Here is a 19371-nt window from a genome sequence, read left to right as displayed (position 1 = left end):
CCCTGATCGTCCTCCACAGGAATCGCATGAATTATTATGGGAATCTGATCTTGTTGTGATTTTAGATGATGATCAGTGGGAAGAAATTAGATTACGTACTGCCAAAGCCTCTATCAGTGTTTCAATACGCGAAACTTGCTATAAAAGTATATACCTGTTGGTATTTAGTCCCTACTAAACTACATTCCATATTTCCTGCTATGTCCAAAATGTGTTGGAGACTCTGTGGTCAAGAAGGGTCATTTTTCCACATTTAGTGGTCTTGTCCCTCTATCCGTGATTAATCAAGCTCTTGGTACGGGATTTACATTAGACCCAGTCTCAGCATTATTGCATGCACCACCCATTGGTGTCTCCAAAACCCAGGATAAACTGATTACACATATCTGTAATGCCGCTAAAACCCTTATAGCCAAACACTGGGAAGACCACAGCCCACCCTCAAAATATGCGCTTATAGCTAAAATTAACTACATTGCATCAATGGAATATATTTCCAGCTTACTAAATAATTCGGTGATGAAGTATCATTAGATTTGGTCACCATGGTTTCATTCTCAGGCCCGCTCTACTCCTGGAATCCGTTGATTACTCCACCCTAAAACTCTCTTCCTTCCTCTCTCTTTTTTTTTTCTTTCTTCTCTTTTCTGGGCATTATGGATTGTAATACTCAGTAAATTATCGGTAGTACTTTTGCAGATTTTGGCTAATATATTAGCTACTGAGATGTTCATACTGTTTTTATTTACTTCGGTAAAATTATATATTTCGAATGTGTTTCAATCCATTTCATATTCAAGACATTGTTCTACTTGTTTGTCTTTTGTATGCAAATTTACGATGTCCTCCAATAAAATATTTTGTTTTTAAAAAAAATAAACAAATATGAATATAAAAATAAAAATAGAAATAAGAATGAGATATAATATATGTTACATAATAAAGTGAAATAAAATAAAACAAAAATATGTAAATTAATACAAAATTATTTTATGTATCTAGTGATGATTAGTACATTTGTATCTATAAACACAATATATAGAGAGGATCTTTAGTTCTCCTTTAGTATTATACGGGAATTAAACTAGGGAGACAACAGTGTAGCATGCGAAAAGATAAGGCAGCACATACCATATACACCTTATAGAGAGTATTATACCTTACTCACAAATAGATTCTTCTATATATGCAATGAAGCTTTCTTCATTTACATCTATAAACATAATGTAAAGAAATATCTAAAGAAAATTAAACCTTTTTGGGAGACAGAGGTGTAGAATGCTAAAAAATCTACCATGCACAAATAGTCATCATATAAACGCACCCTTATATGAATATAGACCAAACTAAATAATTTTTTTTAAAAAGCAATTATCCCTAGTTTATCCTGTCCATCTAGTTATTATATAGCTATACTAGGATTACAGAACATATATACTAGTACAATATTAGCCCGAGGGAACTCTAGTGCCAAAAGGACTAGATATCAAAATCTGTAACTGTTATTCCATTTAAACCATCAGGTTGCAAAGTGCTCAATCTGTGGATCTAATAGGTTTCGCGTAAACAAAGTCTGGAGTACCTGTAGCCACCCCAAAGTGTGGGGGCGACCGACTCTATTCCCATAATATGGACACATCTGGGATTTCCTAGATGTTCTTCTGTACAGTGTCTTAAAAGAGAATGATCTAATGATTTCTTAAGTATATTTCTACGGTGTTCAAGGAATCTGTCTTTTAGACGTCGTGTAGTACGACCCACATATTGGATCCCACATGAGCAATTAACAACATAAATAATATAAGTGGAATTACAGTTTAAATAGGATTTGATGTAAAACTGTTCATTAGTTTTATAGGATGTAAAAGACACAGTTTTATGTTGCATATATTCACATGATACATTTAGTGGAGCCACATCTGTAGCAGCCCTTTATACCTGTAGCTAACCAATTATGTTTCATCGTTTGTGGATGGTGTGTCCTAGATATAGATTTAAATAATGTGGGTGCTAGTAGATTGCCCAAATTTTGGGCTCTCTTAAAGATGACTCTAGTTCCAGACTCCATTTCATTTTTCAAAATCGGTGTATAATATAATATTTTTTGGTTAGTAGTAATGATTTTCCTTATACTTTGAGCTTCAGAATTGTATTTGGTTATAAATTTAGTAGATTCTGTATATTTTGAATGTTGTGAATCTATTGTGGAAGCTTTCATATTAAAATGACTATTTCTATCCATTCCCACTATTTTGTTAAAGGAATCTTGTAATAATGATTCCGGATAGTGTCTGTTTCTGAAAGCATTTAGAGGTTTGTCTGAATGGTCTATAAATTCTTTACTATTAGAACAGTTTCTATGAATTCTTCGTAACTGACCTGATGGTATATTCTGTAACCATTTTTTCTGGTGGTTACTATTAAATGGAATTAAAAGATATAGCTATCCGTTTGTTTTTGAAATGTACACGTAGAAATGTGGTTATTAATAATCGAAACTGTGATGTCCAGAAAATCTTTAGATGTCCTGCTATATTTGCTAGTGAACGTGAGTTGAAAGGGATTTTGGTTCAAATATTGGACAAATTTATTAGCAGACTCTTCATCCCCGTCCCACACAAAGAATAAGTCATCAATAATAGATGACCAGGTTCGTCCCGAACTCGCCACCCCAAATGAGTCTCTCTTCCAAAAGACCCATATAGAGGTTCGCAAAGCTAGGGGCGAACCTGGACCCCACTGCCGTGTCTCTCGTCTGAATATAGTATTGACGGTTAAATATAAAGTAATTATGAGACAGTATAAAGCGTACACTGTCTAATCGAAATAGTTTAAAAAAAATCTGTTTTAGTATGGTCTGATCTAAGATGATGTTGTACTGCCTCAATGCCCAATATGTGAGGAATGTTAGTGTACAACGCCTGTACGTCACAAGTGAGCAATGCATAGTTCAATTTCCATTCAATTGATTGCAAAAAATTAGTGGTTTCAGGGATGTATGCTTTTAATGATTGCGCTATGGGATGGAGATAAGAATCGACAAAGAAAGACAAATTAGATGTTAGGGACCCAATGCCCGATATAATGAGGCATCCAGGGGGGTTGGTTGTTGACTTATGAATTTTCGGTAGATGGTAGTATGTAGGGATTATTGAAAAAGTTAGTAACAAAAAATCCAGAGTTTCTTTGGAGATCACTCACTCATCTAGGGCTCGGGTCAACAGTAATTTTTATTATTTGTTAAATTTGATGGTGGGATCTTGTTATAATATGGAGTAAAAGGTCTAATCTCCCAACTGTCTGTTTGCCTCTATAAGGTAATTTTCCCTGTTCTGCAAAACCAAACCCCCCCCCCCCCCCCCCTTATTGGCTGGTTTTATTATAATACCTTGATCTGACATGAGGGTTTTTAAGGCTTGTTGTTCACTCATATATTGTTCGTATAATATGATTTCTTACTGTTTGCCTGTTCACATAGATGTTTAAAATCCTCCAAAATGGTTTTCTTAAAGACATCTATTTGTAGACTTTTATTATGTACCGTAAAAAATTTGGATTTACGTTTGAATTTATTATCGTTCGAGACTGAATCATCTGTAACAGCAAAGATTTTTACTGATGGAATAGCATAGGTTGTGTTCTCATAACTTTTACTTTGTAATTCCTCTAATATTGTGTGGCCTGGCGAGCAATGGAGGCAGACGTGCTGTTTATGAGCTCCTGCTAGTCTCCTCTATTTAAGCCACCTTTCCTTCTTTTCAGACCTCCTGGGGACCCCTCTACCTTGCCACATACACACTCTATACTACCGATCCACGCCGCATGGTGCAGTTAGCGGAGCCGGGGGTCATGTCCTGCATCCCTGCAGGTTACAGCACACCCACCCTTCTGCAGCCGAGGCCTCAATTAAATTCTGCCGACGTCGCTGGCATCCGCGGCTGGGGGGCACTGCAGTTTCTGGCTGGCCTGGAACTCCTGAGTCCAACGCTCCCTTACCGCATCTGAGACTGAAAAAGGTGTTCGCCCAACATTCCATAGCTCTAGCTACCAGCAGATAGCCATGGCTAGTCTGCACGCAGCACCTGAAAGGGAATAAATGGATTTCAGGCAAACCTCGTTCAAGGACGACAAGCACGTCACATGAGAGTCCACCGCTGGTGAAATTTTCCATTTTGTAAAATAGTCATCAGCAAAAGGATAAGCATAAGTAAGCCAGACGCCTTTGCATTTTCCAGGTGATTTCCATGCCACCTCCAGGTGGTCTACCAGCTGATCAGATAAAGGAAATATGGCAGCGGTCACCTTTACGTCCTTGAAATAGGCATATTTGGACTTGGGCGCTGGAGGTTCGTCCTCCTCTATGACCAAGGCCGCACGGACAGCTTGTATCAGACTTGGAATATAAATCTTTGACTGCCTCCGAGCCCTCTGCACGAGGTGGAGCCAGAGTCATCCAGGAGCACCCCATCATCAGACGAAATATCCTCGTCATCATATTAAGTAGACCGAGATGACGGCAAAATACATTTAGCCAGTCTAATATGAGGTGCATCCCACTGCCGCAGATCCGCAAGATTCTGCACCGTAGTGGAATGTGTATTAACCCAGGGAGGATTAGATACAACCTGCATGGGTGCAGCTGGATGAAACAGGCTCCGAGGGGGCATAACCTGCTGCTGTGGGAACCTCAGCGGGGAAAACACAGGAGGGGCTGCTAAGCGTCAAACAATGGCAGTTAATGCTTGTGGAAAGCACGCCCAAGGGGGCTCCTGCACGATGGCTGAGACAGTAGAAGGACCTGAAGGGGCATAGCACTTCAAACATAACCCCTCCAGTACCATGTCTCCCACACTTAACACTGCTGCACATTTTTTGCATGACAGGACAGGAGCCAAGCTGGGTACATCATCCTCTAAACCATGTCTGGGAGTGAGGCTATCTAGTACCCTATATGTGACCCACCACACAGCACGAGTAAACTGTGAGGAGTAATCTGCACCCTGACAACACTTGTAAGGGCTCAGTGAGAAAAAAGCACAGGGAAAGTAAAATGGCTGACAGAGTGAAAAGAGAAACTCAGACAGACAGCGCTAGCATAAAGTCACATACAATGCAGAGATAAATACACCTGCACAAATGGCACTATTATTCAACTACACAGACTCCGTGTCTGGTAGGCTATAGTTCTATATACACTGACCACCTTGGAGGAGAGGTACATAAGGGGACCCCTTGCTCCGCACTGCCTGTTAGATCTGCGACTCAGCCAGAAGAAAATGTCTGCCAGAGAACTCTGAGGGGGCGGATCCGGAGGAGGAGAAGCTCCCCCAGAACAGCCAGACCGCAGTGGAAAGGCGTGCTGTGCAGTGGGGAGGAGCCGGCTGTTATGCAGGGAAGGCTGCCTCCCCTGGCCGGCGTTTAACCCCCAGGACACTGGACTCGCGCCCTAACTACCCAGCGTGTGTCCCTTGTGGCCCAGTGGAAGCGCAGGACTCAGTGCCTCACTCCACTTGCTGTCATCCCCAGGGAGTCCCCAGCCCTGGAGGTAAAAGACTGCAATTTCAGCGGGACACAGCTTACGCAGTGACCCGCTGCTTACCTGTCCCATAGCACCCGGCCGCAGTCTAGGGATCCTCCGGGGTCCCTTCTAGCCGAGACCCCTGGATCAGTACCGGCGTCTCGGCACCGGTGGGGTGACGGAGAGGCAGCGCGGACGTCCCCTGGACTGTCCGCGCTGTCCACTCTTGGAAAAAGAAGAACTAAAAATTACAAATCTTCAGGGGCTGTTAAATAGCCTCAATGCGTTCAGTGACCAGACTCCGGCCCGGGCACCCAACTAAACTGAGGTGTCTCTGGCCGGGGGCGGCATATAGAGGGAGACCCAAGTGCATCCTGGGAGAAAAATTTACTGTGTAAGGTGCCCAGATGACTCTGCATCACCTATACCCCAAAGTCTCCCTGTGGAGCCTATGGACATGGACCATGAAGTAGAAAGTTTGTTTACACTTTAATTGCTATATTGTGCATCCACTGTTCCATTCTTGCTGATATGGTTGACCTTTTTTAGTTATTTACCCGTTATTGGTTGCCATGATATTTGATATTGACGTTATTTCCTATAATGCACATTTACTAGATCTCATAGATTTCTCTGACACGGTCGCGCTACTACTCTATCCCCCTGCATGGGATATATAGATATAGATATATATAGATATATATATATATATATATAGATATATATAGATATATATATATATAAAAATCTGACTAAGGGCCTCTGGTCTTATACCAGTTCTAGTTCTATATCTTCCCGCCCTCCCACGACCACACATTTACACCCTCATTTTTATGTGTAACATTATATTTTGGTTTTTTTTTATTTTCAGCCCCTCTGTTAAGGTCTATCTTTTACAGGGTGTTGGCCTACTGAGGCCCAAATTAATTTTACTCTCTCTTTTATTTCCTTCTATTTTTTGGTCGGTCCTCTCTCCAGTTTCTCATCTCCCTCCCCTACCAGACTGGACTTCCCATAGTGGACGTATGTTTTGTCCTTGGGATTTTATGGGCGGTCTGCAGCAGGCGCCGTGGCGAGGGGAGCGGCCCCGATCCACCTCCCTGCCAGAGGGATCCACGGCCGAAGAGATGATGGCCGTTCAGTGTGTATGAACGACCATCATCTAAAGATATATCTTTCAAGTGTGTACCCACCATTAGACTCTACCCTCGATAAAACTGTACCGTCACAGATAAACCATTCCCTAGAAGTGTTACGTATTTCTAGAATTCTTGGTAATGGCTTGAACAGGCTATCTGTTGTAAACTCCTGGTGCCTCCAAAATTCTATTGCCAGAGATTACACACATTTCTCTGGTCCTCATCAAATGTATTCCCACATTGATCTGATTTTAGTTTCTCGCTCCCTCACTTCTGCAATACACCTTTCTCATGGACAGACCACGTGGGCACTTAGATTTTATTTGTCTTCTTTAATTCTCCCCATAGATCTAGAGCCTGGCGTCTTGATGACACTGTTGTTAGATCAGACTACTCTTCAAAACATCATGATAATGCTGACAAAGCAGACTCCAGCAAGTAAGCCGAGACAAAAACGGTCATCCAGTTTAATTAATAAAATTAGACTGCGACAGTCAGGGATGACCACCTATGATCTCGAGAGGATAGTATCTGAGTTTCAAGTCTACAATACAAATTTGGATAATTTGTCCACTTCTTCACCGCATCAGGAATTCAGAGATGTCCCCTCTTTGTCTGCTTTCTTTTCTAATAACTTGCTCCCCTCTCTTAACGAGCAACAGCTGTTGGAGTTGAAAGCGAATATTATGGAGGAGGAGATCCTCGTGGCCATTAAAGGACTCAATACATCTGCGGCATCTGGCCAAGATTAGTTCACGCCTCAATATTATAAGAAATTTGCCCCATCTTCTCACCCTTTTTAAAAACATTTTTTAACGAATTGTTAGATAGCGCATCTTTTGACCGATTAACCTCCTTGGCCAGCATAGTTGTGATACTGAAACCTGATCGTGACTTGGAATTAGTCACTAATTACAGACCCATATCTCTACTGAATGTAGATATCAAGATCTATGCCAAACTTTTGGCAAACAGGCTGGGCCCTTTACTTCCCAAGCTGGTACATGCCAACCAGGTTGGTTTTATACCTGGGCGACATGCGCTTGATAATACGCAAAGGACAATTGATCTGATCCACGCAATTCATAAACATTATTTACCGGCCTTGGTATTAGGGTTGGACACTGAAACGGCTTTTGACCGGATTCAATGGCCTTTTATGTATCGCACCCTCCAATGTACAGGTCTCTCTGATCAATTTTTCCGAGGTGTGACCGCTCTATACAGTTCCCCCCAAGCAACTGTGCTGGCCAACGGGATAGCGTCCTCCCCATTCCCGATCTCCAACGGGACACGACAGGGCTACCCACTGCCCCCCCTTATTTTTGCCTTGACGATAGAGCCCCTTGCAGCGCGAATATGTGCTAATCCATGTATAAAGGGTATTCAGATTGGGCCTACTGAACATAAAATAGCACTTAACGTGGACGACATTCTGCTCACAATATCAGAATACTTAACACATCTTTCCCGGGAGATAAATGAATTTGGTGCACACTCTGGCTATAGAATTAATGCACAAAAAACTGAGGTCCTCAATTTCTACATTCCACAAAATATTAAAGATGCACTAGAACAATCTTTCCACTTTCGATGGAATAGACGCCAGTTAAAAAAATATCTACAGCTTTTCCAGGCTTACTTCCCAAAACTGTTAGCACAATTTCAGAAGGACCTTAAAACCTGGGGAGGGTGTCATATCTCATGAATTGGCCGTGTTAATGCCATGAAAATGAACTTACTACCGAGGTTACTATATTTATTTCAGACATTACCTAATACCTCCCTATGTTTTTAAACATCTACAATACATTACAGTGCAATTCAATTGGTCCAAAAAACGACCAAGAGTGAGACGTGAGGTGATGCAGAGACACACGTCTGATGGTAGCTTAGGGGTCCCACATTTTATTATGCTGCTAGATTAGCACAATGCGTATTATGGAACGGACCCAAATCTGAGAGGGTGTGGGTCATGATAGAAACTAACGATCTTATGTTGTACTTCATCTCTTCGCAATTATGGCTGCCTAGAACAACCTGTCCTGGTGCTGTCCTGCATCACCCTCTAATTTCTCATCCTCTGGATGTTTGGGATGTGGCTAACCACTATTATAATGTTGCCCCAGATCCCAGCCCTTTAATTCCACTGTTTGATAACCATCTCTTTCGTCTGGGCTGTCACGCATCTGCCTTAACGCACTGGAAGAACAGTGGAGTTAAATTGCTAAATATTGTGCAGAACTCATCCTTCCCCACATTTTCAGACCTCCAGACCAAATTCTCAATTCCTCTAATTTTTTTTCCAATACTTACAAATACGGCACTATTATTCAACGATAGCATCGCACAGTAACCACAGGTCTCTCACATTGGAGGGCTTATCCCTTCATGAGGCATCCCCTAAAGGACTTATTAACACATTAAACAACTTGCTTTTGCTCTCACCACAGGACGACAGAGATTCCCATGAATGGGCCTGGGAGACTGACATAGGGGAAACCTTAGACAACGACGACTGGACTGACATCTAACTTCTTCAAAAGCTCAATGTGTTTGCATAAAAGAAAATGCATACAAGTTATTCTTTAGATGGTATTACGTTCCTACTCGCCTTAACAAAATGCACCCCGAGATTTCTCCTTTGTGTTGACGATGTAACATGACCAACGTAACGTTCCTACACATCTGGCGGAGTTGTTCGAGATTAATCCCTCTATGGAGGGAGTTGGGTATCCTGACCAGCTCCATCTTAGGCATTCAGGTTCCTTTTAACCCTAAATATTTTCTACTCCCTATATGTATCCCTGCGGCATCTCCTCATCAGAATAAATTATTTACTCACATGGTTCTGGCGGACAGGTGCATCATTGCTTCAGCATGGAAGAAATCTGAGGCTCCTTCTATGGTCTGATCATAGCTAAAATATGGCAAATTCACTGTATGGAATTCATTAATAGCATACTGAAGGGCTTCTCTAAGAAATTTGTCAAGGTTTGGGAGCCCTGGACCTCCTATTTCCGGGTTCCCCCTGCATTTAACTGACCACCTTTTGGTGTGGTTATTTGAAATATAGTCCCCGTCTCCAGACTGTAGAGCCGCTCTACTGTGGCTCTATCCAGCCGGGTTTCTCCCCCCCTCTCTCTTTCCTCTCTTTCTTTTCCTTGCTCCTTCTCGTTTTTTCTATTATATTTTACTCTTTTCTTCTACTATAAAAAAAAAAATAGATGAGACTGTTTTGTTGTATATTTGATGCGTTTTTACCATTGTGTATTGATTTTTTTTATGCTACAGTATAAACGCTTTATATATTTACTTATTTCTGCAATATGGTATGTTTATATTGCTAGACCTCTGCGTAGGTCATCGCTGTTTTGTCTCTCATCTCTCTATGTTTGTAAAGAAAAAAATCAGTTTGGACTGGATTGCAAACTTAATTTGAGTTTGCAGGGCAAACGGCTTGCAATTCCAAAATCACACCGAATAGGATTAAATCCATAGTCTGGTGTGCTGCTAAGGCAAATACAAATTCATATACATTGTACTATGATATTAAATGTTTTACTAAGATGGTGAACAAATCTAGTAACCCACATTAACAGGGCAGCAATGGTTGGGTGTGCCTTGTTAGTAAATCAACCCCATTATTTGAGACTTGGTATGAGAGCAGTTATACAGAATTGTGTGAATGTTCCTATTTCAGTTTTAGTCGCACTTAATAAATACATTTTGTGCGTTGTATAAACATTTAACTGAATAATCCAGAACACAACACTGGGAATAAACTGTATAAAACACTACTTCTGATTAAAGGGATCATCCACTTTACATTACATAACAGCTAAGTTGTAGTACATTGCAAAGCACTACCCACTGTGTCCATTCATACACCAGCACCCATATCATTGCATATAGCAGGTACATATGGCTACAGTCTAAGCTCCAATTTGACATCTGGCACCTCTAAATACACAGTGGTCAGGGTCACAGGTGTGTATGAAGAGACTACAGAAAACAGTAATAAAGAGCCCATCATTTCACAATCTACTGACCACAGGAAGAGCCTCATTTTTGGCATTTGGCAGACTTCCCCTTTATCATATATTTTCCTTTTATAATGAAACCCTGAGAAGCTTGTTAAATATGCTAACAATGTGACCAGTTCTAAATATATTTTAGTTTAGGAGTCAGAAAAAAAATTACACTTCTTACCGTCTCCATGATGTAAATCCAGATCTATATACAATACTCTGTCATATTTCTGCCGTAGTTTTAAAATGCCTAAAACAGCATCATTAAGGTAACAAAATCCAGAGGCTTCATCTCTGAGGAAATGGAAAGGTTAAATTAAGGTTACTTTATCATAGACCACAGCATCCAACCTGCTCTGGACCCTAGTTACACAGTAATCGTACAAATGATAAAATCTGGAACGGATACTGCACTTCTTGTCTAACTGGGGAAGAAGAAAGCATCTACCAGGGAACTACAGTATGTTGTTCTATTCAATTATAAGCTAGCATCTAGCACAACAGAACAGGCGGACAAGAACGGGTTAATATAAGTTAGTTTTATACATTGGTTACAGGTATTCCATACTGCACTTCCCTGGCAGGTGTATTTCTCCCAGAGAGGGTGTCCTGTTTGCTATATATGGAGGATTATTTAAGTAAAAAAGATTCTAAATTTAGGGGTCTATTTACCAGTTTTTAATCATTTTACACTACTGAAATACAGGAAAAAGGAGAGTTATGGAAAAACTTACCCTTGTTAACTCTCTTTCTTCAAAGTCCATAGGGTCCACAGGGAGACAATGGTTTGTAGGTGGCACTTGGAGGACCGGACACCAACAGAAAAGCTTTTTCCTGTCCCAGGATGCTCCGGTCATTCCTCCTATACCCCGCCCCCACAGCATGAGGGCAACTCAGTTTTGTTAACAAGCCCAAGGCAGGAGCAGGATAGAAGGGAAGGAAGACTGGTACACAGAAGAATCAGACTCTCACACAGAGAAGGAAAGAAGTGACCAAGAGAATACACCCAAAGAAGCCAGGTGGTTTCAGGGCGGATGCCCTGTGGACCCTATGGACTTCGAAGAAAAAGTTAAGAGTAAGTTTTACCATAACTCTCCTTCTTCAACGTCCATAGGGCTCCTCAGGGAGACAATGGGGATTTTCCCTAAGCAGTTGTTCTAGGACGGGGACGCTCCTGAGCTGAGAGGAGAACCCGGCGCCCAAAGGAAGCATCTTAGGAGGCAAAAGTATCAAAGGCATAGAACCTAAAAAAGGAGTGGACAGAAGACCACGTGGCCGCCTTGCATAGTTGCTCGGCAGACGCACCACTGCAGGCTGCCCACGAGGGACCCACAAAGCGAATAGAATGAGCAGAGACTGTAGCCGGCACAGGAAGCCCAGTCTGCGTGTAAGCCTGTGAGATAGTCATGCGAAGCCATCTGGCCAGAGTTTGTTAGCTGGCCATCCCTGCTTATGGAATCCATATAGGATGAAGAGGGAATCCAATGTCCTGATGGAACTAATGCGGTTCACGTAGATCTTTAGAGCACGGACCACATCCAAAGAGGACTCCCCGGCCGAGAGTTCTGGTGATTGAAAGGCCGGAACCACAATTTCCTCATTGAAGTGGAAATGAGAGACCACCTTGGGAAGGAAGCCATGGCGCGTTCGAAGAACAGCCCAGTCCGGATGAAAGATTAGAAATGGGGAGCGACAGGAAAGCGCCCCTAAATCTGATAGTCCTCAGCTTTGGTAGATGGACATCTAGTAGCCCAGGCCTGTTTGGTCCTAGGCTTGGAGGTCTTTGTGGATGCCAACTGCTGTGGAAAGGACTGACCTTTAGTTTTTCCTTGGGGACGAAAGGATGACATCCGAGGCTTCGTAGTAGATGCAGAGAGCAAAAAAAACATCTTGGAAGCTGCCAAGGTAGTTACAATCTTGTCCAGTTCTGGGCCAAACAGGATATCCCCAGAATAAGGCAGAGACTCCGAATCTGCTTTCCATGAGTGAAGCCAAATAATACGGCAGTCTAATACGGAAGTAGCAGATGCCTTGGAAGCTAGGAAGCAAGTATCCAAAGCCGCCTCCCCTAAATAGGAGGCTGCATCTCTATTGTGAGATATGTATGACAGCTGTTCCCTGGAAGAATCATAGGGAAATGCATATTCTAGGGCTACTGCACAAATCACTAATGCCCTGGTGGTCTAGTGGAGTCCCGGACTAACCAGTGTCCACATCAGCGCGAGACCGCAGGCAAGACTGCGCATAGACGCGGGTCCCCGCAAGCGGGTATCTGCCTTACCTGTCCGCTGTTCTAACGGTGGTCCAGCTCCTGCCAGACACCAACGAAAACTGTGTTGCCCTCAGGCTGTGGGCGGGGTATAGGGGGAAGGACCGAAGCATCATGTGACAGGAAAAAGCTTTGCTGTTTATGTCCAGTCCTCCTAGTGCCACCGACACCCCATTGTCTCCCTGTGGAGCCCTATGGACCCTGAAGTAGAAAACTGCATTTAAACTTACAAAAAATATGAAACATACATAAAAGATATGCAGACGTACAATTTGTATCTCTTAGATTACAACTCGCAAATTAGCCATTAAAAGGCAATATATTTATTACAGCTGAATTTACCCAGGGCTCCCACAATGCCTACTTCTTAGCATGATGCCAACCACCTGGCCAGTTAATGGCAATACGGGCTTTGCCTTCCATCAGTTGTTCGGCTGCAGTTAGTGTGGCTCCTCCTACAGCAGCAGCATAGTCATAGATCCCTTCAGTGATGGGGCAGTCATAGCCTGGAAACATTTCAAAGCAGACACATGAGCAGAAAGATGGACTTCATACACTCTGACTAGCATTTCATTAGTTTCAAAAATAAACAAAAAAAAAAAAAAAAAAAGGACAGTCAAATGTTAATCTTCACTATAGTATTTGCCAACAGAAAATACTGTAGTAATTTATTGAATATTTAATTGCTTAATTTATTCATTAAAAAGCTACAGAGCAAGCCCCAGCACCAAACATAGCAGATTTAGCGTTGTAACTGTATGCAGAATATGTAAAATGAGCACGAACATTAAGCGACCTGTAAAGTTACACGGAGAGAGATAAATTAGAAGCCAAAGTTTAGGTGATCAAACAATAACCTAAATACAGGGTGCCTAACAGAATTCTGCTAGAAAATTGTGCAACACTTATTCATTTTCTACCATTCATGAATAAGACATCACTAACAAATTCTAAAGGGAGTATTTATGCAAGGAAGTAATACACATTATTAATAAAACACTGCAAATGCACACCACAACACAACTACCTAACTAGCGGCAATTATTGAGAGAGGAAAGAACGAAGAAGGAAAAAAAAAAATGGGTTTCCGGTGGGCAGGGCACCAAGATTGACCGTATTTTATCTGAGCCCCAGTAAACCAGCATGCTAACTCAGACTTTAAGAAACAGGTCTCATTACTAATTGTGAACATATCAAAACTAATGGTGCATACACACGGTCAGTTATGTCAGAAGAACGATTTTACCAACATTTTGAACGATTTTAGACTATTAAAATGAACGGAATCGCCCAAATTTGACTGCAAACACATCGGATGTCAGATATCGTTATGCGGGCACGCACATCGTTCATCATTGCAGGCTCACATGTCTGATCTTCTTTCAGATATGAGCGATTGAACGATTTTTAAATTGTTATCGTTCAGATCTGACAGAGAATCTGACCGTGTGTATGCACCATTAGGTTTGTTCCTTCAACAGTACCGGGTCTGGATCTACTATCTGCATCGGAGGCCAGCCGAAGAGGCTTCGGGGATCTATGATCACCCACCACCGTCTCTCGCAGTATTTTGCCATCTTGACATTGACTCGGCATCTAAAAGTCCCATGCACCTTGGTTTGCCAGACTGTGCCGATTGTTACCTCCAACATCCAGGAGCTGATCGATTATTCAGGACCTGCTATCATAGGATTCAAGGTTTATCAAGACATACACTTTCCCTACAGTCCTAGATTGTTGTCCCTGGACTCTGTTGCTTCTATTAATTGCACAACGTTAGCTGCTCCTGTTCTCACGGACTCAGCTTTGCAGCAGCTGCTGTGCAGGGCTATAGCTAGTGACCAGTCATCTGTATTCTTTTACATCTATTCCAACTGCAATTTGCAGCCATCTGCTGTTATGCAATTGCACAAACTGTACCTGTGAGCTGTTGGTTGCGGCCTTGACTTTTGTCAGCTGTCTGCAAACGATTTTTCTACTGCTGGAAGTGAGAGGGAAGTGAAGGGATTCCTCTTATCTGTCCTGGTCAGATCTAAAAATTACCCTTGCCGAGTGGATGCAATCTTGGACTGATTGTTGCGACTAGGCTCCTATTTGTGTTGTCCCTTTGCCACCTGCTCTTCTTCGCTGGGGACCTTTTGATCACAGACCAGCAGCTTCCAGGTACAGAAGTGACAGAGGGCCTGATTCAGCAAGAATTGCAGTTGCTAATACGCACGCAATCGGACAATTATTATGCACTGCGCATGCATCGCAGTGCGCAATCCAGATGCTGCGATCGCAGTGGTGACGCAGACCCATAGCAGAATGATTAACAGGAAGTGTCGATTGTGGGTGGTGACAGGGGGGGAGGGGTTGGGGTGTTCGGGCGAACGCAGGCGTGCCAGCGCGTTTCAACACTGTTGCATGGGCGTGCATAAATTATCCACTACGATACCATACACTGCCTGAGGCCTCATAGCGTGCGCTGAAGGTCTGACCTGCCTTAACTGTGCGTATGGGTCCGATGTTACCGATTATTTTGCTATGTTGCCAAAGTATACAGATGTAAGGGGTAGTGGGCATCCTTATGTCAGGCTGCGATCGCAATGCGGATGGAAACATTTGCATATCACCGCTGATATTAGCAACTGCGTTGCGTGAGTATTAGCAGAATAGCAATCCTTGCTGAATCAGGCCCAGAGTTTTCTTCTAAGACGATCTGCCAGAACTACTGTTTTTACATTGAATACCAGTTCTAGCTTATGATTGTTTCTATCTGCTTAGTCATATTTGTAAATAGTGTTTTATTACATGCTCACTGTTATTTATTTCCTACAAGTGCCGTTTGCACTAATATGTTACTCAGTAAGGAAACATATTCTCCTTTATTGAATATAGCTCTTCATTGCTTATCATTTGTATTATTGCTGGAGTAATCACTGCTCTCTTGTTGCTAGATTAGTACATTGTATAACTTAGTAGTGATTAGGATACGTTTTGCTGTACTCCTGTCACCCTACTACCACTGCCAGTAATTTTACCTTTTAGGAGGGGAGATGCAGAGATTTGGATTAGGGCTTTTTTCCACTTCAGTGGTAGTGTCATTCGTCATACTGTGCATCACTAGAATCCTCTGACTGGGTAAATGCTACCGGAATCCAGATGACTATTTTGTCAATTCTCTGACTTCAACATCCCCTTAAACTTTTTTTAATAATAGACTGGGTAAATCCAACTCAAGCTTCTCAGGCGCCTCCTCTCCTTCAGCAGGTAGTCATGGTATAACAAGTCTGATAATGCTTCCTGCTCATTCCACGCCTGTCATGGAGCTGGCGGATCTTCTGCCCCATATTAATAGATACAGTGCATCCGGAAAGTATACACAACGCTTCACTTTTTCCACATTTTGTTATGTTACAGCCTTATTCCAGAACGGAAAAATTAATTTTTGTCCTCAAAATTCTACACACAATGACAACGTGTAAAAAGTTTTTTTTGGAGATTTTTGCAAATTTAATTAAAAAAAAAAAAAAAAAAACTAAGAAATCACATTTACATAAGTATTCACAACCTTTGCTCAATACTTTGTTGATGCACCTTTGGCTGCAATTACAGCCTCAAGTCTTTTTGAATATGATGCCACAAGCTTGGCACACCTATCTTTGGGCAGTTTCGCCCATTCCTCTTTGCAGCACCTTTCAAGCTCCATCAGGTTGGATGGGAAGCGTCGGTGCACAGCCATTTTCAGATCTCTCCAGAGATATTCAATCGGATTCAAGTCTGAGCTCTGGCGGGGCCACTCAAGGACATTCACAAAGTTGTCCTGAAGCCACTCCTTTGATATCTTGGCTGTGTGCTTAGGGTCGTTGTCCTGCTAAAAGATGAACCGTCGCCCCAGTCTGAGGTCAAGAGCGCTCTGGAGCAGGTTTTCATCCAGGATGTCTCTGTACATTGCTGCATTCATCTTTCCTTCTATCCTGTCTAGTCTCCCAGTTCCTGCTGCTGAAAAACATCCCCACAGCATGATGTTGCCACCACCATACTTCACTGTAGGGATGGTATTGGCCTGGTGATGAGAGGTGCCTGGTTTCCTCCAAACATAACACCTGACATTCACGCCAAAGAGTTCAATCTTTGTCTCATTAGACCAAAGAATTTTATTTCTCATGGTCTGAGAGTCCTTCAGGTGCATTTTGGCAAACTCCAGACGGGCTGCCATGGGCTTTTTACTAAGGAGTGGCTTCCGTCTGGCCACTTTACCATATAGGCCTGATTGGTGGATTGCTGCAGAGATGGTTGTCATTCTGGAAGGTTCTCCTCTCTCCACAGAGGAATGCTGTAGCTCTGACAGAGTGACCATCATGTTCTTGGTCACCTCCCTGACTAGGTCCCTTCTCCCCCGATCGCTCAATTTAGACAGCCGGACAACTCTAGTCCTGGTGGTTCCGAACTTCTTCCATTTACAGATGTTGGAGGCTACTGTGCTCATTGGGACCTTCAAAAGCTGCAGATATTTTTCTGAACCGTTCCCCAGATTTGTGCCTCAAGACAATCCTGTCTCGGAGGTCTACAGACAATTCCTTGGACTTCATGCTTGACAGTACATGTCAGAGTACAAACCAAGTGTAGGACCTTATATAGACAGGTGTATGCCTTTCAAAATCATGTCCAATCAACTGAACTTACCACAGGTGGACTCCAATTAAGCTGTAGAAACATCTCAAAGATAATCAGTGGAAACAGGATGCACTTGAGCTCAATTTTGTGCTTCATGGCAAAGGCTGTGAATACTTATATACATGTGATTTCTTAGTTTTTTTTTTTTTATATTAAATACACAAAAATCTTAAAACTTTTTACACGTTGTCATTATGGGGTATTGTGTGTAGAATTTTGAGGGCAAAAATTAATTTATTCCATTTTGGAATAAGGCTGTAACATAACAAAATAGTAAAGCACTGTGAATACTTTAAGGATGCACTGTAGCTGGAGAATATGGAATTGCTGCTCTCACTAAAATGGAGTCTCCAGCTAACAGAGTAACCACAGTTGTTACTAATCCCGGCAATCTAAGAGACCTGGGAGGAGATGTATCAAGCATCGGAGAAAATCAGAGTTATGGTATAACATACCTTAGATAACTCCTTTTCTTCGACGTCCATAGAGTCCACAGAATCTACCTTGGGGTATGTAGTGGAAACGATCCATTGCACCAAACAACTCTAGCTTTGCAGCTCCCAGCATGCATTGGTCCTCCTCCCTGTATACCCCACCCCCAGCCACAGACATTCAGTTTGTAAACAAGCCTAACCGCAAGAGACGGATAGTGGAGAAGGAAGTACATTGCACACAAGAAACACTCAACAAAAGAAGAGGGAATCAGTGATACGGAAAAAACAAAAGAACAGATCCCAACTGAGGCCAGGTGCGTCAGGGAGGGTACTCTGTGGACCTCGAAGAAAAGGAGTTATCTAAGGTATGTCATACCATAACTGATTTTTTTCATCAGGGTCCATAGGGTCCACAGAATCTACCTTGGGGACGTCCTAAAGCAGTTCCCTTAAGGGTGGGGACGCTCCTGTGCAGAGAGGAGAAACCGCCACCCAAAGGAAGCATCCTGGGAGGCAAACATATCAAATGCATAGAATTTGATAAACATATTGACGGAAGACCAAGTGGCTGCCTTGCACAGCTGTTCAGCCGAGGCGCCATGTCTAACCGCCCACAACGGTCCTACAGAGTAGAATGTGCTGTCACCTTGTTAGGAACAGGGAGACCAGCCTATGTATAGACCTGAGAAATAGTCGTACGCAGCCAGCGAGCCAACGTCTGTTTGCGTTATATGGGATTCACAGCGAGTCTGATTTCCTGATGTAGCTGGTACCATCCACGTAAATATAAAGAGCTCAAACCACATCCAGGGAAGACAGGTCTGAAGACTGAAAGGCTGGAACTACAATCTCCTCATTTATATGGAAACGTGAAACCACCTTTGGAATGTAACCCACCTTAGTACGGAGGACAGCTCTATTTTGATGGAAAGTCAAATATGGAGAGAGACATGACAGCGCTGCCAAGTCCGAAATTCTACGAGCCAAGGTGATAGCGAGGAAAAAAAAAGTGTCTTTGCTGTCAACCATCTTACATCCAAGGTATCCAAAGGTACAAAGGGAGCAGCCTGTAATGCCCTGAGAACCAAAGTCAAATCCCACAGTGCCACCGGAGGGACAAATGGAGGTTGCAGCCAGAGAACCCCCTGCAAGAATGTTCTAACATATGGCAGAGGGGCAATCCTGTATTGGAACAAAACTGACAGTGCAGAAACTTGAACTCTCAAGGAAGCCAGGCGAAGACCTAAGTCTAATCCTGCCTGAAGCAAAGCAAGAATTCTTGTGACCTTGAAAATCTTAGGGTCATATTTTCTGTGAACAC

The 19371-nt window shown here is 42.6% G+C and overlaps 1 protein-coding gene across 4 annotated transcripts in view; it reads right to left on the bottom strand.

Annotated features, from left to right (window-relative positions):
* Nucleotides 1-19371, bottom strand: part of HDAC8 (histone deacetylase 8) — an 80790-nt gene that overhangs the window by 52293 nt on the left and 9126 nt on the right. For 3 of the 4 annotated variants that reach the window (XM_088444272.1, XM_088444274.1, XM_088444273.1), the window contains exons 4-5: nt 13322-13463; nt 10870-10982 (exon numbers count right to left, since the gene is read on the bottom strand). In XM_088444272.1, the coding sequence (XP_088300398.1) occupies nt 10870-10982; nt 13322-13463 (255 nt within the window). Of the gene's footprint in view, nt 1-10869; nt 10983-13299; nt 13464-19371 lie in introns of those variants that run through there. The other variant, XM_088444275.1, reaches the window with a different exon arrangement.

The sequence above is a fragment of the Taudactylus pleione genome, unplaced genomic scaffold (genome assembly GCF_031769625.1).
Source record: "Taudactylus pleione unplaced genomic scaffold, aTauple2 ptg000352l, whole genome shotgun sequence".
Classification (NCBI taxonomy): Eukaryota; Metazoa; Chordata; class Amphibia; order Anura; family Myobatrachidae; genus Taudactylus; species Taudactylus pleione.
Note: the sequence above shows the minus strand (reverse complement) of the source record. Positions and strands in the feature narration are given on the sequence as shown.